The 21477-nt window shown below is 42.1% G+C and overlaps 2 protein-coding genes across 7 annotated transcripts in view; one reads left to right on the plus strand and one right to left on the minus strand.

The window, feature by feature from the left end:
- CEP290 (centrosomal protein 290) overlaps nt 1-2020 on the plus strand; it is a 118961-nt gene extending 116941 nt beyond the window's left edge. For all 4 annotated transcript variants that reach the window (XM_030548587.1, XM_030548586.1, XM_030548588.1 and 1 more), the window contains one exon: nt 787-2020. In XM_030548587.1, the coding sequence (XP_030404447.1) occupies nt 787-975 (189 nt within the window). In that variant the 3' untranslated portion in view covers nt 976-2020. The remainder of the gene's footprint in view (nt 1-786) is intronic.
- Nucleotides 1415-20905, minus strand: C1H12orf29 (chromosome 1 C12orf29 homolog). Of its 3 annotated transcripts, none has more exons than XM_030548598.1 (7): nt 20764-20905; nt 18401-18518; nt 16756-16851; nt 9535-9651; nt 7861-8058; nt 4538-4707; nt 1415-2589 (listed from the first exon to the last, which is right to left on the minus strand). In XM_030548598.1, exons 1-7 carry the CDS (start codon nt 20815-20817, stop codon nt 2401-2403), a joined length of 942 nt encoding a protein of 313 aa, XP_030404458.1. In that variant the 5' UTR covers nt 20818-20905; the 3' UTR covers nt 1415-2400. The 3 variants fall into 3 exon arrangements, with proteins under 3 accessions (XP_030404458.1, XP_030404457.1, XP_030404459.1); XM_030548597.1 differs by having other exon boundaries at nt 20728-20905; XM_030548599.1 differs by lacking the exon at nt 20764-20905 and adding an exon at nt 19749-20576.
- Nucleotides 20906-21477: the final 572 nt, after the last annotated feature.

The raw sequence follows: 21477 nt of genomic DNA on the forward strand, positions 1-21477 counted from the left end.
TTAAAGTACAAATGCTCTAAAAACAAGTTAATAGTACATCCCTACTCTATGGATTCATGTACGTAGTGCATGATGGAAATTGGCATTGTTAAAAATACTGAACCACTCTGCCAGCTTGTCATCGTATCCCTTCCCCCCCGATGTTTCAGTGGCCAAAAACTGCCACTCCTTGGCCCCTCCCACTTTAACAAAATGACTCAAACTGCAACAGAAATCTTCTGACATCTGCACGTTTGGTTCACAACTTTGATGGGGCTATCGAGAGGATCAAATAAAAAGGGAGGAAGGGAAGTTCTGCTCTCTTTCAACTATTAAGGGGAGATCTAGAATAGAATGTACTGGGACCTTGAGACTCAAGCCCTAAAGCTAGGGTCAGAAGAACACATTATTTAGAAGCACAGCACTGTTTTCCCCTAAGAGCTCTTTTCTCTTACCACATTATGTAATAATTATGCTGTACTGACTGTGTGATTAATTTAACAAAGCACTCCAGTCTCACTGTAAACATTTCTGTTTCGACATACTTTTAACTCAGCTTCCTTTTTCATATATCAAAGCCACGTGACTTGCAGGTGCAATTAAGTACTAAGGTACCTAAATGATAACCTGCACCTTTATATTCAGAATGCACGAGGCAAAGCTTGTTTTTAAAAATCTATCCCATTAAGGAAAAGGCAGTCACACAATTAATGTTGTCATTTAGTCCTTTTATATACACATTGGCACAAAAACAGAATGTAGAATTTTGAATTGTAGTAAGTTGGTACTATTCAATTCTTTTATTAGGAAGAAATCAAACAGCTGAAGAGAGAACTGGATAACTTTGACCCTTCCTTTTTTGAAGAAATTGAGGATCTGAAATACAACTACAATGAAGAAGTAAAAAAAAATATTATCTTGGAGGAGAAATTAAAGCAGCTTTCTGAACAGTTTGGCGTTCATGTGGATATTCCAGCCAATGTGTCTATTGATTAAATCCATGTTAAGTATTTTAAGAAGTAACACATAAATTGGGTCACTTGGCAGTTATATGTAATACCACTTGTATGCAAGCTTGATTCTAATTTCTCACCATTGTGAATTAGGACCAGCTCTGTTGAAGTTACAATAGTTTGACACCAGAGAAAGACAGAAGCAGACTTTTCAAAAAAGTTACTAAAATCTTGTCATTAGTGCTTCAGATGCTATAGATCTAGCAATCAATGTGAAAACTTGTCTTATTTCCTCCCCACTCGTTTTAAATATTTTATGCTTTAGTTCAGAAGTGACAGCAGGAAATAGCAGGAGAGATCAAAGGATTTCAGCAATCCTGGGGTGAGGAAGCCCTTGACTACAAAGCCAGATCTGCTGTCTGACACTACTGCACAACAGAAAGAGTTAATACTTCAAGGCAATGAATATATATACATAGTGCTTAGAGGTAAAGCTAATTTAATTTATTTGAAAACTGTTAATATTTGTATAGCTTTAGTATTGGTGGATGTATGCTACATGCAGAGCACAGATGTAAATAGAACCAAATTGTGAGAATACACAATTTGAATTGTCTACTTTTCTAAGTTAAATTTTTGAAACATTACAAGCTGTTCTTGAGTTATTTTCTAAACAGTTATGGACTATCACATTCCTTTTATTTGTCTGTTTCTACAGAGCATTTTCAAATAATTAAAACTAGTTTACTTCTCACTATTTGTGCTGCCTTATTAACAAAAAAAAAGTTTATCCGATCTCTTGGGACAATGTAAACAATGTCACTATTTGGTTTTCAAGTCTTAGCACACTACTGCAGCATGAGGGGGATTACAAATATTGTGGAATGTTTAAATCCAAATAAAAAATTGTTACAATTGTAAACTTTAAAAAATGTAGGGCCTGATTATGGTTTCACTTACTGATTTAAATCTGTGTTACTTCACAGATATAATAGAAAGCATTGGGCCCTAAGTCTGGAGCCTAAACATGAGAATGTCCTGTGAGTGGCGGTTTGACTTCAGAATAAACTGCAGGCAGTAAAAATTCAGAAACTCTAAGTTAGCTGATTTCTGTTTTTGTTTTAAAACCATCACTTTCTGCTTCACTATACAAGCCCCTGGAAGCAGCTAATATTAAACACTGTCCTCCTATTAGCTCTAACAGTTTCAAAATTTAAGGCTTTTTTCAAAACCAAAAACAACAAATGTGCTAAAATCTAAGAGAGGAAGATCCATTTTGGATTTGCCTTTACTGCTCTTTTGCTTCATATTATGGATCATATTTATGCCAATCATTTGCACTGTAGCTATGGAGCTACCTATGCCATAATTTATTTGCAAAAATATCCACTTCTAGTGTAGGCAAAACAGGAGAAGAAGGTACAATAATACATATGGCAGCAATCTCTGACAAGATTCTTTTTTCTCTTTAAACATCAAACTTTATATCTTTTAGTCTGCTGAACCTCTGCCCATCCAGCTTTGAAAAATGGTTAAACAAACACTTTGGTTCAAAGTCACAGTCATATTTGGTCCTATTAACAGCAATGACAACTGGCTGAGAATTCAGATATGTCTCTGGAATTGGCCAGCACATACCAAGATGATGTCGATGGAGCTAAGAAGAGAGAAACAGGAGATCAGTGTAAACATCCTCATACATTTGACCACTTATTATAAATATCCGTCACTCGTAACTCAACAGGTAGCTGCTGTGGTCACTGATGTCATGGTTTTGACATATCACTTAGAAAGCACATAACTCTTGTACACAGTGTGTGAAAATTACTTATATGACAAATTGCTTCTGGAAGTTTGCCATATACCACTTCAAACTACTAAACTTTCCTACAGCTGAAGTATAACAACTTGTTTTAGATAGCAGCACAAATTCAGACATTAAGAGTGAAGAAAAGCAGGGGGATAGGGATCTCAAAAAAAGAAGGTAGCAACAATCGCAATTGCTGTGATGAAAACTAGGACAGTGTTGTATTTTTTTAGCTAGGGTGACCAGATGTCCCGATATTTAGGCATTTGTCCCGCATACCGATGTTTAGTCAGGATGCAATTTGTCCCAATTTTTTTTTTTTGCTCCACCAGCGGACCCTCCCCCTCCCGCCCCCGTGTCCCAATATTTCCTTCCTCTTATCTGGTCACCCTATTTTTAGCTGTGATTTAGCAGGTGAATGTGAAAAGTGGCAGACTAGATCACTAAGTAGTCCCTACAAACCACAGTTTGAAGACCAATCTTGCAGAAACAATGCCAGCTCATTTTGATTGTTATAAAACAAGGGATCCCTTTATAAGAATCTGTGCTTCTTTGAGTGCTTGTACATACCAATATATGTATAGCCACTAATCCACAGAAAAAAATCAACTGCAGGCTCCACATATGTGAAAAAACAAATTAATTTGGGGAAGAGGCGGATGGGGTTAGAGAGAAATATAAAACATTCAATTCATCTGCCCAGGTAAGCGTGGAGACTCAGAGCTTCCCCCTGCAGTGGGGTGAGCCAACACTCCTGGCTTCAGCCCTATGGGAGGGAGGATACCAAGACTTGCCACAGGCCGGATGAAATTAAGCAACGGCTTGGATCTAGCCTGTGTGCCATAGGTTCCCCACCCTTGCACTAGGGGAAAAAATTCCAGCAACTGTGCTCGAGATGCGCAACACATCTCAAAGAACAGTTACAGAAAGATTATAATAGGGTGTTGTTTTTTTTTAGCACAAACAAGCCCTTGGGGGAAAAAAAAGCAAGCCTTAATTGTTGGGTGCTACCTCCACAGGACAAGACAATACAGGGGTCATCTGTTATTTTGTCCGTCTTCAATTAATTGTTCAGACTACTGGCATAATTTAGGGTGGAGGCAGAAGTTTTACACATTGTTACTTGCTTAATATTTGGACCTATTATGCTAAGACATTTGTGTGCTCTTCTTGGCATCCACCTTAGAGAGTTTGAAGGGGAGTGGAATGTTTATTGAAAGCACAATGGAAAGCAATGTATAGGATAATGGCAGGTGGATTTACCTCCATCAGCATAAATGACTATAGCACTTTTTGAAGTTAATTTGTTTTTATAACAGTTAATAAATACCATTAAATATTGCAAAGAGTCCAATATAGTTTGAAAAGCTACAACACAGCAGTTACAAAAAGGTAGAGCTGCTGGGCAAGAGAACCATGTGTTCCGGCTACAAGTGAGAAGTGGTATGTGAAGCGCTGGAGCCCTCCTGCCCCCGGAAATAAACTGGGTAAGATATTCTAGTTGGCTCCCCACTGAAGCTTGTACTGGGAGCAAAGATAGGTGACTAGTGCCTAACTCAGTTTATGTTGAAAATTATCACACTGGGCTTGTGAGGAGCCGATCAAAGCTGTCAAGTGCTAATTTGAAACATGATCTCACAAAGTAGCTAAACTGATTCTCACCCAACTAGAAGTAACAGTGCATATGGTGTTTTAATCCAGTGCCTTTTACACTACTTGTTTTGTCCTTGAAGTGTTTCAGCTTTTTTTAAGAGTTTTTGGGAGTGCAGATTCACTCATGACATTCTAAAATAATTACCTTGATTAAATGTCCATCATTACAATGCCATACAATTCCTTCAATTTTACCCTCTCTGCAGCTTTCAAACCAAGACAATATATCACTGTGCTTCAGCATAGGTGGATTCTTTATTTCAAATGCTCCATGTGGTACAAGAAGATGGACAGGATGCTTCTTACTTCCTAATCCTATAAATAAATAAATATATATATAATATATATAAATATAAAAAAAATTAACCTGTTAAATCATGTACAGTCACTGAAGCCAAAATTTCCCTTATTTTTATTACTTATTACAGCCACATTAAGAGTGCTGTCACAGAATATTTCTGTCAGATACAGAGGATTGGCCTAAGACACATTGGGTGAAATCCAGGCTCAGCTGCAATAAACAGAAATTTTTCCATTGATTTCTACAGAGATAGGATTTCACCCCTTCTTTTCAGCAACAGAAGTAGGTTTCCTGTCCAGGATAAAGTGGGATATTAATTTTTATTTTCATATTAGGGAGACATAAGTCCATAATTTTCTGATTCCACTGTAACTTCTTGCCCCATGCAATATTATGACATTAAAAATGTAAGCCAACAGAAGTACAGTAGTGTATATAGGCTGTAATCTCAGTTTTAAAGATACAGCTTCTAGGAAATTAAATCACCTCTGCAGTTTGTATGTCAAAGTGCATCTAAAAAACAAGTATTTTTTTTGTTTTTAAAGAAAACTTGTGTATAGATAGATATTTGATTTTTGACATGATTCCAAATGGATCCCATAACAACACTACTACAACCACCTTATTAGAATCTGAAGGAACTACACCTTGACATGCTTACCACAGAAAAAATTCTCAGTATCAGAAAAAAGTGAGTTCTTAAACTGTGTTTTTAAACTGATTTACCCTTAACATACTATTGTGGTGAGATACGTAAACAGCAAGCTTTATATATTTAAGCTCTACAGTTACCAAATGAAAACAGTCTAAATTTGATTAGAACATACTAAGTCTGTCTTGCAAGCGAAGAGATTTCTGTTTCAATATGCTCTGAAGAGCCACAAATTAAGACTACTTGACAATACTCCTGGGACAATTCTGCACCACTGCGCACATACAGAATTTATGTCCCCCCTCAGATCCTCCCCTTCCTCCTCTCCCCAGGACAGAATATACATTTTGTGAGAGATGTGCTTAAATTACATCTTTCATCCACCAGGGGTTGCTGTGGCACCAGAAGAGAGGGCAGCTAGCTCACAAGCTGGAGTAGGGAGGGGTGAGAAGTTGCCTTCCTCACAGCATCCTGGCTATGGGGCCAGGTGAGAAGGCACAGAATATGGGGGACATGGACAAAGTTGGCCACACAGGGCTGCTGAGAGGGTGTCACAGGAACTAGAGAGGTGACAGCATTGAGGCAGGGGCTCAATAAGATTGGGGGCTACAGGGCCACATGGGAACATGTGCAGATATGCCTGGCTGAGTGGGGAGTTGGGGTGCAGGGAAACACTGCGACAGGGACAGATGTGCCTGACTGAATGGGAGAGGCTAGGGGTCAGCCAGGGCCTGCATGGGGGAGGCTCCCCAACATCACACCCCCTCTCGCCCCCCCTCCAAAAAAAACCCGAAATCCAGTTCCATGCTTCTCCCATCCACACCCAACAACCCTCCAAGTTCACTTTCAGACTCCTCCTCTCTCCCTCAGCTGCTCCACTAAACCTGACTCCCCCAAGCCTTTCCACTGCTTCTGAGGAGTATGGGAAATATGTTTCTGTATTACAGTTTAAATGAATTATTATTCAAAGTTCTGTATTAATATGCTTAGCCAGGAATCTGTCAAAAAAACATTTGCTGAATGTTTTTTGTTCTCTGTATTGTTACAGACATAACTGCTGGCAGGTATTTTGAAATAAATTACCAAAATAATTGCAACTAGCAGGATTATATTGTTATTTTGACAAATAAAATAGGCAGAATTTTGCAGAACTTCAAAATATTGTGCACAGAATGTTTAATTCTTTGATGCTCAATTCCCCCCAGGAATAACACAAACTTCATGTGTCGTGACTGAAGTGATAATAGGGATGGTATAGAAGAACTATAGCATACTCTTCCTGCCATGTTAGGACAAAAGCTGTTACGTTGGGAATGAACTGTTACAAGTAAGCACATGGAACACTCAAAAGCCTATTTAACTTGCTCATTTTTAAACTGCATTATAAAAGAGAGAGAGCTGATCATTAAAAAAGACAAAATTTCCAATCAAGTGTAATTTAATGTTTGTTTCCCAAGTGGTGTTGCACCCTTCTTCGGTTCTGAGAAAAGATGTCTGTTTAAATGGAAAACAAGTGTATACGCCCCAGTCATTCATCCAACTTCACTGCAGCAGCAGTTCACCTAAACCCAAAAGGAAATTTTTTTGTGGAGGCCTCTTATTAAAAGTTAGCAGCACATCACTGACTGGCTTTGGAAAGTGGAGCAAACATTGCCCCTGCTAGTTCAATGTTATGTCTTCACTAAAAGAAAAAAAAGTGTGTTTTTGCATTATGATAGCTATCTTCACGTAAAATCCTCGTGAACATATAGCCTGGGTAGTTTTTACCTGAATGTAACTAATTAAGGTCAACCCATGTGGAAGGCACAGGATTAGGTTGACTAGCTACTACGGTATTATATCAACGTAGCTACCTTGTAAAAACACAGCTATTGTTTGCAGTGAAGACAGAGTTATAGTCTCGCATGGAGGAGAAGAAATGTATCTTAGTGGCAACCCTTTGGAATTACATGCAACAGGTTGGGAGGGGAGAAAGATAGTTAAAGAGACTGTGTGCATGGTGCGAAACTGCCAATCATCGATATCTAATAATCTCTCTGTACTCATCCTTTGGGCACTGCTGTAACTATCCCCTCATTTTCCTTTTTAAAGCCTTATAAGGGGGGAGGTCTCAAACTGGGGGTCGTGACCCCCCAGGGGGTCACGAGGTTATTACAGGTGGGGGGAGTCGCAAGCTGTCAGCCTCCACCCCAAACACTGTTTCACCTCCAGCATTTATAATAGTGTTAAATATTTTTGTAAGTGTTTTTCATTTATGGGGGGGGGGGGTCACACTCAAAAGCTTGCTGTATGAAAGGGGTCACCAATACAAAAGTTTGAGAGCTACTAGGTTATAATATGTTAATAAGCCATTTTGGCAACGTACAAGTTGCTTCTAATTCATGGAGCTTAGTGAAGTTAGTTACAAAATAAGAGATTGGAATAAGAGACACCATACCATTCAGTCTCGATTAAAACACATTAAAATATTTAAGGTATTAATGAGTATTAAAACAACACCACGTGCTATACTTGCCATATGGATTTGCATTAATATTAGTTCCAATAAGCTCCAGTGTTTGTTCCAAAAGGTCCGATAATGGCACAGAACTGATTTCCAAAAGTCCAGGATCATCAGCATGGCACTTCAATATAAGGGCTATTTCAGCCTCATAATTAACAACAGATGAATGCCAGCAATATTGTTTGCTGTTTTTCTCCACTGGCACCCAACCTACGAGAAAACATTCCATTTTACTTCTTGTCAAGGCACATTAAAAGCTGTGCATGCGTTAGAAAGTAGCTGTAAACTACAGCATTCTACTAATATGAAGAACTACATATCTAATTATATTTTTACAGGGAAAATAAACTTATCCCAAGGACAAAGTTACATTGTACCTCAAAGAAATGTGGCAAAGGAATTTAATAGGGACAACTGTTTCTTTTGGATCAAAGCTTTGCAAATCAGCGTGGCCAAATGCCACAGGAAAAAAAAATGTCCGCTACAGCAGAACAAAGCATGACTGAATATGAGTAAATGACATGTTAGGAAGGGACTTTCTGAATATGGTGCTATGCAGTGTAGTAGTAGCAATATCGGTCCCAGGATATTAGAGAGGCAAGGTCAGCGAGGTAGTATCTTTTATTGGACCAATTTCTTTTGGTGAGAGAGACAAGCTTTTGAGCCACACAGAGCTTTTTTCAAGTCTGGGAAAGGTACTCCCAGGGTCATTGCAAAATTCAGGGTGGAACGAATTGTTTAGCATAAGTAGTTTGCACATATTCTAAGGGAACATTCAAGGCAGAGTGGCCCGTTAATACCTCTGCAGTCATAGGACAAAGAGAGGGGGTTAGTGTTGTAATAAACCATAAATCCAGTGTCTCTGTTCAGTCCACATTTTTAATGTCTAGCAGAGTAACGTCAAGCTCCCAGGCTTGTCTTTTGAGAGTGTTGTGCAGGCTTCCTTTGCGGATGAGGGACTGATAAGGTCAGATATAGAGTGATCACTTTGTGAAAAGTGTTCATCCACAGGTGCGAATTCATTAGAGAGGGTAGTGATTGGCTTCACCCATACGCACCGACTTCCCCTCTGCCCAGTGAGTGCTCAACCCCCCACCCGCCCCTGGCCTGTCTCTGCACCGCCCTTGTTCCACCCCTATTCTACCCCTTCCCCAAAGTCCCTGCCTCACCTCGCCTTTTCCCACCCCAGTCCTGCTCCCTTCCTGCCCTCTTCCCCCAAGTCCCTGTCCTTGCCCTGCCTCTTCTCTACCTTCTCCCCTGAGCGTGCCCCATCCCTGCTCCTTCACTCTCCCTCCCGGAAATTCCTAAGCACTGCCAAAGACCAGGAAGAGCCGGGACGTGGCGGGGGGAGCTTGGCTGCCAGCTCTGGAGCATCCAAGGAGTCGGCGCCTATGGTTTCACCCACACAGTTGTTATTCGGACAGTTAGTGCTCCGGATGAGGTACACTATAGCTTGGGGTAGACATGTGTAGGATCAATGCACCTTGAAAGGTGTGGTGTGGGAGATATTGATCATTGCAGCAGTGGATATGTGTCTTCAGGTTTTGCATCTATTGTTCTAGCAGGGTCTGCTGCCACTTTGAGTCCTGTTCTGTTGGTATTTTAACTCTGGGCCTAATTCTAATCCACTTCTCTACTTCTAAAAAGTCCCCTTTTCATTTAAACCAGACTGTATGGTGTATATACCTGGAATGTGTCCATTTTCATCAGGCAAAGGGTTTCCACTGGATTGCTGGATTTCCTTTGCTGGAATCCAGCATTCTGGGACAGGTCTGAAGTCTTCTTCAATATTCCAAATAAATTCTTAAAAAAACACAAACCAAAAAAGGTAATTAATTATTTTGTGACAAAACGTTAGCTAATTCGACTATGTGATAATCTTTCAAAGTAAACATTCAAATAATCTGACATAGGAAGAGCACCAGCACAAGGTCTAATCTTTTGTTGTTGTTTTTTGTTTTTTAAGTAATTTAGTCTACTAAGATATTTAGGCAAAGAATTTCCATTCCCACAATCCTGGACTTCTGGGGCTGCTCTCCTCTCTGCAGCTCATGGAGGCAGAGCAGCCTTTTAGCACTGAACAGTCTGGCCAGAACACCTCTGTTCCTGCTTGCTGCCAGATTCTCTGCCACTGCAGCAGCAAACAGTGACAGGTTTTTTGCTCCTGCCCTACCTCTAATTTAACTTCTTTGCTCAGTTTTTGGCCAGTTAAGAGCAGTGTTCTCCTTTCTCAGAATTCCTCCCCCTCCCTGAGTTAGTTAACCCTTTGGGGGTTCAACTTCCCTGAACCACCACTGCAGTGTCCCCCTGCTTGTTCCTCCAAGCTCGAATGTCTACACGGCTATTAACCCCTTAGCTCAAGCCCCTGAGCGTGAGTCAGTTGACACGGGCCAGCCACGAATGTCTAATTGCAGTGTACACATACTTTCTGATAATGAGTTTCCCCCTCCCAGGGACAATGGGACTGAGTGGGAAGGATTCTGAGACAGAGCTTTCAAGAGAGTCTTCATGTCTTAAGGAAAGCAAGCCACAAAAGATCTCACCAAAGCCACAGCAGAGTTTCTGCTCTCCCAAAGCACATTCAAAAGATTTAAAAAAAAATCTAAAAGGCAAAAAAGGGAAAGAAAAAGCACATTAAAAAATCCAGAAGCTACGAGTCTTCTGATTCCTCTTCCTCCCCCATTGAGGAAGATGAGCTTTCTGACTCTGAAACCTAAGCAGCCTCCTGTGAGTAAGCTTCAGAGTAAATTTCTCCCCTCAAAATCCTCACATGTGGCTGCAATATCCCTTCGCTTCTCCCTCTAAGGAAGTGATTAGGGATGGATGGAACAAGCCTGATAAAGGCAAGCATATTAACAACAGCGACCTCAGACTCTACAACATTCAAGAACCCAATGGCTCTATTACTGATAAACCAAAAGTTGATGCCAATGCAGTGTCCCTCACCAGGGATATGATTATTTCCTCAGAAGTGGAGTTCAAGCCTAAGGAACCCACGGATAGAAAGATGAAGGCCACTCTTAAAATGGACTTTGAAGCCTCAAGCCCAAGTTGTGGCTTCCAGCTCAGTAGCCAGGTGCCACCTATGGCTACAACCCTGGAAGGGGGATACTCACTCTAAGCATGTCCTATGCTTAGCCAAGTTTACAGGCTCCCTCCTTTTTGGAGAAAAGCTGGATATGGTGATTGCTGATAATGTGGCTAAATCTAAATATTCTCTCCCTTCCCACAGAAAAGAACAGAGACTGGCATTCAGAAAGAAGTGCACCTTTCTCTCCTCTTCCTCACAGAGTCAACAGATTCCCCAAACAGTGGAATTAGGGAGCGGGGTGGGGAAGGAAGAAACAGTTCTGAGTGAATTCAGCCTCTCTGAAATCCAGTTTATGACAAAGATCTCATAGGCCTTTACCCAGAGCTGAAGCAAGAGGACAGGATTTCTCATTTCATAAAGGAATGATTTTTATCGACCACAGACAAGTGGATCAGGGAAATAATAAGCTAGGGACACTCCCATAGGCTGTGAGCTCCACCCCATCCATTCTTCATCCAGTGACCCAGCTCTAACAACCAGACAATCCAATCCAGAATGAAATATCTTATCTTCTGGATATGGGTATGATAGACTGTGTTCCCTCAGCATAAAGGTTCTCCAGACTTTACTCTGTCTTCTTCACTGTACAGAAGTGCACAGGGGGTATTTGAGCCATTCTTGACATCAAAAAGCTCAACAAGTGGATGAAGAAAATGAAGTTTCAGAAGAAGACCCTGCCCACCAATGTCATTGCTGTTGTGGGGGACTTCTTTATTTCAGCAGATCTAGCAGATACATATTTTCATATCCCCATCAGACAGTGCCACCGCAGACTTCTGAGGGTTGCTTATGGCAGGAAAGATTATCAGTACGAAACTCTCCTGTTCAGCTTGTCATCAAGCCGCAGGGTTTTTACAAAGATGATGTTGATGATACTAGCCACAGCCAGGTCATAGTGAACTCATCTGTACCCTTTCCTGGACAACATCCTCAGAGTTCCAGAGCAGTCAGCAGCACATAGGGCTATGTTTCAGACCCTCTTCAGATCTCTTCCAGGCGAATGGCTTCATCATAAATGCCAAGAAAAGTGCTCTGGTTCCACACAGGAATTTATGTTCTTACTCCAGAGCTGCAGGCATAGCTCTATGCCTCAAATTGTTAGGACTCCTTGTGCTGTGTACGACGAACACTCCATAGGCACAATCACGCATCAGAAGTCTTCAGCCTTTATACAAAACATGTGGGACCATTCCCCAGAACACATGAAAGATCAAGTACAGATTCCAACACACATATTCAAATAATAAGATAAGCTCTAACCAGTGTTTTTCTGCTGACCATCTGCATAAACGGAGATGGTCACAACTATGTTACAATTTGGGCATGAAAGATAAAATGTAAAAAAAACTTGGGCAGGAGGACACATAGATAATGTAATTGGTAAAAATTTTGTTATTTAGGGATGTGGGATAATGTGATAGGTTTAGTATATCTGAATGAAGTATACCTCTACTCCGATATAACACTGTCCTCAGAAGCCAAAAAAATCTTACCGCGTTATATGTGAAACCGTGTTAAATCAAACTTGCTATGATCCGCCGGTGCGTGCAGCCCCCCCGGAGCGCTGCTTTACCGCATTATATGCGAATTCGTGTTATACTGGGTCGCATTATATTGGGGTAGAGGTGCAGCTAGCTTTACTTATAGAATATAAATGAAAAACAGTGCTCTTTGGGAACCATTCCTGGATTGCAGTTCAACATCAAGCTGCTGGAACTTACAGCGGTGGTCAGCCCATGGTAATAACCCCAACGATATGCCCATCTGCCTTCCAGATCCTTTAGTCCTTGCAATTGACTCCAGCCTAGAAGGCTGGGGAGCTCACTTGAAGACTCAAATGGCCCAGGGCCTCTAGACTGAGAACCTCAAATGGCTTCAACTAACAGCCTGATTATTAAGAACGAGACATTCTAGTGCTTCTGTCTGTCCTCCACACTCATTGACTGCTTTCATCTAGCAGAGTCTCAATACTAAAGCACACTTCCCTGTCTAGTCAGGATTCAGCAACATGGTGCCAGGAGCAATGCTAATCTCAGAAATCCAGGAATTCCAATCATTCTGGACTTTCTCCAGGAAAGCATAGACAGAGGCCTTCAGCCCTGCACCACTGCATGCCAGATATCTGCTTTTAGTAGCATGTTATTCACAGGATCCTCAGACTCCCTGCAGACAATCCACAGGTGGCTAGAGTCCTTCAAGCAGTCTGATTAGCCAGACCAGTGGTCAGGCCATTCTTCCCAAAATGGGACCTTCTGCTAGTTCTGTATGCCCTGACAAGCCTCTGACTTCAGCGTTAACCTTTTATTTGTCCATAAGAGACTTATTTCTTAATAGTAATTATGTCTGCCAGGTGAGAGTCTATGCTGGCAGCCTTATCTATACAGGAGCCTTACTGCATGTTCCATGAGGACAAGGTGATGCTCAGAACACCAGAATCCTTTCTCTGTAAAGTAAGCTTTTCCTCCCACACTTCCCAAGTGTTCCTCGCACAATACAGGGTACCCCGCCTATATCCTACTAAGGGCTCAAGATGTGACCCTGTTAATTTAGGCACCCCAACCCTCTCCCTCCAAAGGCTTGGGGCGTAAGGCACCTATCCTTTCCCATGGGGCTCAGGGAGAAACCTGGCCAAATTAAGTACCTGCCCTTTCTATGGGGCTCAGGGCTCTACAGGTCTGTGCGATCTTTTCCCAATTAAACAGCCTTACACAGCTGTGTTCTAAACATCTATTTATTAGCAACACACCCAGAATACATATTCAGAGTTCCAGCAGCTTGATGTTGAACTGCAGTCCAGAAATGGCTCCCAAAGAGCACTGTTTTTCATTTATATTATATAGATAAAGCTAGCTACCTCCTTCAAATGTATTAAACCTATAACATTATCCCACATCCCTAAATAACATTTTTATCAATTACATTACCTATGTGTCCTCCTTTCTGCCCAAGTTTTTTTACATTTTATCTTTCATGCCCAAATTTCAACTTAGTTGTGACCTTCTCCATTTATGCAGATGGTCAGCATAAAAACATTGGTCAGAGTTTAACTTATCATTTGTTGAATCTCTTTCTGTATCCTCCCTAATTTCCCAGTGCCTGGGTGTCTCTACTTTACAATGCTGGTGGTTATAACTCTCTTTAGGGTCATTCCTGAGGTGTGGGCACTTTATCAGCAACAGAACATTATTTTTTTCAATTTTAGTGGTGAACTCCGAGTTTCACCTAAGGCTGGTTTAATATTGGGGGAGGGGAGAGAGGGACGTTGAGGATTTGCATCCTTCATCTGTCCAAAACCACAGCATCCAACTAAAAAAGGCACAACATCTTATATGTCAAAAGAGTTTTGAAAATCTCTCTCAAACATAAAGAATCCACAAAAATACCAGGCTCCCTATGTGTGACTTTCCACCCAAAATGCCAAGTACTCACAGCTCTCCAAATCCTCCATCGCTAGGTGGATTAGACTACATATTGTGGAAGTCTACAAATCATCAGAGGCTCCTGTCCCAGAAGGAATCAAGGCACACTTCATGAGATCCTTAGCAACCTCATGGGTGCAACAAGCTACTGCATTCACTACAGAAATCTGCAAAGCAGCCACTTGGTGTACAGACAACCCCTTCATTAAGCATTACAACATGGACCTTCTATTTTCTGCAGAGGCCTCCTTTGGCAGGAAGATGCTGTAAGCAGTTGCCCAGAAATAAATACAGACTCACAAAAAGTGGGGTACTTCTTTCCTACCCAACTTTTGTTTCATAACCTCCCTACATCTGTTCATTGCCTGCTACTTTCCAGATGTCCGGCACTGAGAGATGCTAGGTGGCAGAATGGAAAACTTTTTACTAATAATTTCTTTTCTGCTAGCAGCATCTCCCAAAATTTCCACTCTGGATAGTTCATAAATCAAAGGTAAGATATTAAGTGGAATCCTTACCATATGACCATCTTCTTTGGTCTAATGTATATAGCTATTCCATTATCCCTGGAATGTTTTTTAATAATGATGTTATGCAAATTTTTCATTTTGGAAATAATTCATTTGGCAGCAAGCAGGAGCAGAAGGGCTGTGGCCAGACTGCAACACTAAAACACAGATCTGCGTCTGAGAGCTGCAAAAAGAGGAAAGAAGCCCCATCTTTAAAAGGGGGAGAGGTAGAACACAGGGAGGACAGCAGCCACATCTTTAAAAAAGGGAAGAAGAAGAACCCGGGAAACTACAGCCTCACCTCAGTCCCTGGAAAAATCATGGAGCAGGTCCTCAAGGAAACCATTGTGAAGCACTTGGAGGAGAGGAAGATGATCAGGAACAGTCAACATGGATTCACCAACAGCAAGTCATGCCTAATCAACTTGATTGCCTTCTACGATGAGATAACTGGCTCTGTGGATATGGGGAAAGCAGTGGACATGATCTATCTTTACTTTAGCAAAGCTTTTGATACAGTCTCCCACAGTATTCTTGCCAGCAAGTTAAAAAAGTATGGATTGGATGAATGGACTACAAGGGAGATAGAAAGCTGGCTAGATTGTCGGGCTCAACAGTAGTGATCAACAGCTCGATGTCTAGTTGGCAGTCAGTATCAAGCGGAATGCCCCAAGAGTCAGTCCTAGGGCCAGTTTTGTTCAACATCTTTATTAATGATCTGGATGATGAGATGGATCGTACCCTCAGCAAGTTCACAGACGACACTAAGCTGAGGAGAGATGTAGATACGCTGGAGGGTAGGGATAGGGTCCAGAGTGACCTAGACAAACTGGAGGTTTGGGCCAAAAGAAATATGATGAGGTTCAACGAGGACAAGTGCAGAGTCCTGGACTTAAGACAGAAGAATCCCATGCATCGCTGCAAGCTGGGGACTGACTGGCTGCAGAAAAGGACCTGGGGATTACAGTGGATGAGAAACTGGATATGAGTCAACAGTGTGCCCTTGTTGCCAAGAAGGCTAATGGCATATTGGGCTGTATTAGTAGGAGCATTGCCAGCAGATCGAGGGAAGTGATTATTCCTCTCTATTCAGCATTGCTGAGGCCACATCTGGAGTACTGCATCCAGTTTTGGGCCCCATACTACAGAAAGGATGTTCACAAATTGGAGAGTGAGGGGGGATTTGACAGCAGCCTCCAACTACCTGAAGAGGGGTTCCAAAGAGGATGAAGCTGGGCTGTTCTCGGTGACAGATGACAGAACAAGGAGCAATGGTCTCAAGTTGCGATGGGGAAGATCTAGGTTGGATATTAGGAAACACTATTTCACTAGGAGAGTGGTGAAGCACTGGAGTGGGTTACCTAGTGAGGTGGTGGAATCTCCATCCTTAGATGTTTTTAAGGTCCGGCTTAACAAAGCCCTGGCTGGGATGATTTAGTTGGTGCTGGTCCTGCTGAGCAGGGGGTTGGACTAGATGATCTCCTGAGGTCTCTTCCAACCCTAATCATCTATGATTCTAGATATCCAGAATTGTGGGAGATGGCGCTAGCAGAAAAGAAATCCTTGATAAGAAACGTTCTGTTCTAGCAATGAATTTCCATTCTAGCAAAAGAAATACCATGAGGAAATGAAGGAGACATGCACTCAGAAAAAGTTTAGTATTTAATAGTAGCCCAAAGTGAGAATCAAGTGACTATTTAGCCAAAATTATAATGATAGTACACAGAGATAAGTAAAGTCATCATAGTATTTGAAAAGAAATATAGAAGTTTTGAGCCGGATCACTAATATTTCAACATAATACTGGTTTTGTTTAACCGAAGATATTCATCTCAAAGAAATACTTCAATTACCAAGAGGAAAAGAAAAGAGAATAAACCTCACAGACCTTTTGAGTCTTCCACTGAATACATGAATCTTTTAAACCTTTTCTCAGATAGTTTGTTGGGTTTTCTATCCAACCTCGCCCAAAGATACGGCTGCCCTACAGGTTTCAGAATTACAAAAACAACAGGTTATTTAGATAATAGCATGCAAGACAGGATTTCTGCCATTAAAATGGACAGTTTAACATGAGAGGTAAAATATCCAACAGTAAATATTCTATTCCCTCCTGCCTTCAAAAAAAAAAAAAAGAGAGTCATATAAAAACAGGATATATTTAAATTGAGGTTAATTTGCTCACTTATCAGAAAACCTAAGAGCACTGTGAACAGTACCTTGCTTACTTAATATGATGCACAAACTGCTTGAAATATATATTTTAAAAACCCACAAAACAGATATATGCATATTTAAAATATACTTTCAGTAGGAAGTGAGACCAGGCGGAATTTTCAAGAGTTCACCAGGTATTCATTGAACTACACTTTTTCCTTGCATCTCTGCAAATAAACTACTATCAGACTTTCTGAGAAAAAAAAAATTGTAATGACAAAATGCCAATCTGACTAGTCAGGTAGAATAGTTTTCTTTGGCAACCAGGTTCATTTAAACAAGATCATTTTCACCTGGACTTTGGTCTCACAAGCTATATGAAAGTCCAGAACAATTTTACAAATAGGTGTATCTTCTATAAAATTACATTATCAGTTACTGCATAATTTTATAGTAAAGCCATATATTTTTTAATGTGAGTGTCAAGGTTCCTTCCCCACTCTGAACTTTAGATTACAGATGTGGGGACCTGCATGGACACTTCTAAGCTTAATTACTAGCTTAGATCTGGTATCGCTGCCACCATCCAGAATTTCAGTGTCTGGATCACTCCTTTTCCCCCCAAAACCTCCCCCTCCCTGGGCAGCCTTGAGAGACTCCTTCACCAATTCCCTGGTGAGTCCAGATCCAATCTCTTGGATCTTAAAACAAGGAGAAATTAACCATCCCCCCTCCTTTCTCCCATCAACTCCTGGTGGATCCAAATCCAACCCCACTTGGATCTAAAAACAAGGAAAAAATCAATCAGGTATTAAGAAAAAGGCTTTTAATTAAAGAAAAGAAAGGTAAAAGAAAACCCTCTGGGAGAGATTAGCATACCAGCTACTCTCACAGACAACAGATTTAAAACACAGAGGACGTTCCCCTGGGCACAAATTTAGTTACACAAAAAAATACCGAAATACCCAATTTGAGTCTACCTCTAATTGCATAAGATAGGTTACAAAGAAGTAAACATAAACCTATTTATTCCTTTCTAAAACTTACTACTCTGATAAGAGGCTGGTTCCTTGATCTTTTCCACTCTGGCTGAAACTGAAAACTCTAAACAAAGAAAAAACTTCCCTCCTTCCTTTTGAAACATTTTGTTCCCCCATTGGTTCCTCTGGTCAGGTGTTAGCTAGGCTAGGTGAACTTTTTAATCCTTTACAGGTAAAAGAGGCATTAACCCTTAACCATCTGTTTATGACAGTGAGAATCTGAATTTCCCAGATAAAGGAATGCAATAAAATGTGAAATCAATAAAAGGAAAATTATTCACAACTTATCGGTACTAAATCAACATGAGAAGTCTGCATACAAATCTTCCATATTACCTTTATACGTTGTTACATAACAGCAGGTTCCATCCACCTTCTCAGTTGGAACTGCATTATATATATCTGCATCTAACGCCTTTCTATTTATGGTTTCAGTTGCCAAAACTTTAAATGGCTGAAAAGACAACAATTATTTAAACCTCACTCCATAACTTCCCATACGGACTCTAACATATTATAATTGACATCCACAAATCCAGCATCATTTTTTTATTCCTAGTTTTTAATATTGCCTAAGAATGCAACTATTTCACAATATATTACAATCTGAAAATGCATCAAGGCAAAGGAATAAAACTATCACACCTGTTGTCATAGATAAAGAATCATTTAATGAGCCTGTTTCCCTCCTTTCTATTCTGGGTTTATCTTTAGGAACAATCTGCTCCTCCACTTTGAAGTAATGTGTGTAATGTAGAAGAGTTCCAGCCTGGTGCTACAAAATTTCAATAGATGCCTTCAAGACATTACCATGGCAACAAAAGTTCTATGCATCATTTGAGCGACTAACTGCTCCTAAGCTTACGTTCAGAGATGATGGTGATAAAACATACCAGAGTGATGGAAGCTGGTTAAAGCAGACACATTTTGAATAACATAATAAAGATTGTAGTCTTGAACTAAACCTTTCTTCCTGAAAGAATAAAGAGGCGAGTGTTCCAAGGAGTCTGAACAGACACCCAGTGGACATTGTGAAGTTGATATTGTTTTCTGAGAAATGGTGTTGGTAAGACTTCTAGAAATACGTTTAGATGAAGAAAAATCATTTTTGGTAAAGGTTACTTTTAAAATACTCTCCTGTAGAATAATATCCTTTCCCTCACTCTTCTTTAGACTGTAAGCTCTTTGGCATAGGGGCTGTCTCTTTCACTATGTGGTAAAGTACATACCATGATGATGCCCCAACGTAGGTTGAAGCCTCTAAGTACTACTGTTATTGAAATACATAAGAAGAAAGAGCCTGATTCTCTTCCTGTTCTGCACCTTCTACAGCAATCTACACCTGTGCACCATGGGTGTAAAATGCTACCTGCTCAGATTAGTACACCCACAAGGCACTGGTGTAGATGAATACAGAAGGTGCAAGACAGGACAGAATCAAGTTCACACTTTTTTTCCTTCTGTTTCAGTACATATATACTTAATCTTCTGTTCTTCCACATAATACTTGACTAGTTTTTGATAGTTATGCATGTAACAAGTTCTTACTTTACCCTAACCTTCTGTCTGCTTCTTGTAACAGTAAGAAACAGTAACATAAGGAAGAACGCACACTAACGTAACCACAGTCAAAATAACATTAGCCTCAAGAACTTAAACGAACAAAATGTGAAACACAAAATACCCATATCATCGTGATCTTTCGGGTCTGCAGGAGCTAATTCCTTGAAACAGAGGTAGGACTGGATCATGCAAGAGCAGGGATTTCACCATACTTGCTTGCTGGGTTATAAACTCCTAACTCCTTTTAACAGGAGACTAAGAGAACCCATCAGAAGTGTTATGTGACCAATCATTTCCATCAGAGTTAAGGAAGAGTGATGCCATCAGGCCACCCCTGAAGTCACTGGGGTATATCAACCAACCAAAGCCTCAAGCAAAGACCTCTCCAGAAAGATGCTGAAGAAAAGTGGGCTAAAGGAGGATGAAGAAGAGCAAATCACTCCAATTACTTCTCAAAAAGAAATCATCATTCAGATAAGGTTTTATTCATCAGTACTATTCCACCTGCCTTACCCTCAACCTGGTATGTGGACAGTTTCCTAGTGATGCCTTACACAACGAAAAGATGCATGGATCCACCAAGAATCTCAAAGATGCACCAGGCATTGTTAGAGCTGGATGTGGCTGCAAGTCTCAAATGCCCCTGTCCCCAACCTGCCCACTGCATCCCCTCCACTCCAGCACCCTGAGGCTCCTCCACCCCCCGCACACCCCACCCAGCCAGTCCCATCATCACCCGGGTACCCACCACGTCCTCTCCTGATTCCCCACAAGTCAATCGCACTATCACCCGGGTACCCACCACGCCCTCTCCTCATCCTCCCCCCCAGCACCCTGAGCACCCCCCCAGCAAATCCCACTATCACCCGGGTACCCACGACACCCCCTCCCCCATCACCTCGGTACCCACCGCGCCCCCTCTTACTCAGCACACGTCAGTCCCTCCATCACCCGGTGTCCACCGCGCCCGAGCGGCTTCCTCTCCCCCCACCCCCGTAGCTCCAGCGCGACCCCTGAGCTCGCCCCTCATGGGCGGCAGGTCCCGCACCCGCGGCCCCTGCCCCTGCTTGCTCGGCCGGGCCCAGGCGCTGCCCCGGTACCTGGCGCTCCCGCTTGGCCGAGGGCTCCTCTTTCACCTGCGTCACAAACAGGCAAGGCACCTTCCGCTGCACCGAGCCCAGGCGGCTCATGGCCCCGGCTCCCCTCACGCGTCTCCGCGCCTGGAGCTGAGCCGCCGCCGCCTCCCGCCGGCAGGACCGGGCCCGCAGCGCGCGCTGGGAAATGGAGTCCGAGGGGTGGCAGCCGCCGAAGGGCCTCTCGGCCTGCAGCTGCGCCCTGCGTGTGTGTGAGTGTCCCGCCCCCGGGCCCGGCGGGTGTGTCTGTGCCACAGTTGTAGCCGCCCCGCTGCACAGGGGCCGCTCATTGCATCGGGTCACCCTGCGGGTGCTGCAGGGCCGCGCTCCCCTGCTCTAGGGATGGGAGGGAGGTTAGTCAGTCGTGTGGGTGTTACAGCCTCACACCCCCTGCCCAGGGAATGGTTCGGGGGTAGCTGTGAGGGTGTTACAGCCCCACACTCTCCTGCCCTAGAGATGGTTGGAGGGTTGCTATGTGGGTGTTAGAGCCGCGCAGTCCCCTGATGTAGGGAGGTGGGGCGCTAGCCTTCCGCTTGTGTTGCAGTTGGAAACCTTCACCGTCTGTGCTCGGAACCAGCCTCAGTGTTGTAAGCTGCCTCTGCTGCAGTAGCTCAGCAACATTTTCTACATCTGTGTTGTCCATGGCTTTCATTATCCTCTATTCAGTAATGTAACCTCATGTTTACTCGCTGACTTTCCAGGCATGGATGGGTGGGT

This window comes from Gopherus evgoodei, chromosome 1 (assembly GCF_007399415.2).
Source record: "Gopherus evgoodei ecotype Sinaloan lineage chromosome 1, rGopEvg1_v1.p, whole genome shotgun sequence".
Lineage (NCBI taxonomy): Eukaryota > Metazoa > Chordata > Testudines > Testudinidae > Gopherus > Gopherus evgoodei.

Bases quoted from the DNA above. Each gene is read 5' to 3' on its own strand.
- C1H12orf29 (XM_030548597.1), bottom strand. From the start codon at position 20,817: ATGAGCCGCCTGGGCTCGGTGCAGCGGAAGGTGCCTTGCCTGTTTGTG. The intron at 18,519-20,727 runs GTACCGGGGCAG...TTGTCTTTTCAG, and splicing joins CGGCCAAGCGGGAGCGCCAG to CCATTTAAAGTTTTGGCAAC. The intron at 2,590-4,537 runs GTAATTATTTTA...CTCTCTTCTTAG, and splicing joins ATGATGGACATTTAATCAAG to CTCCATCGACATCATCTTGG.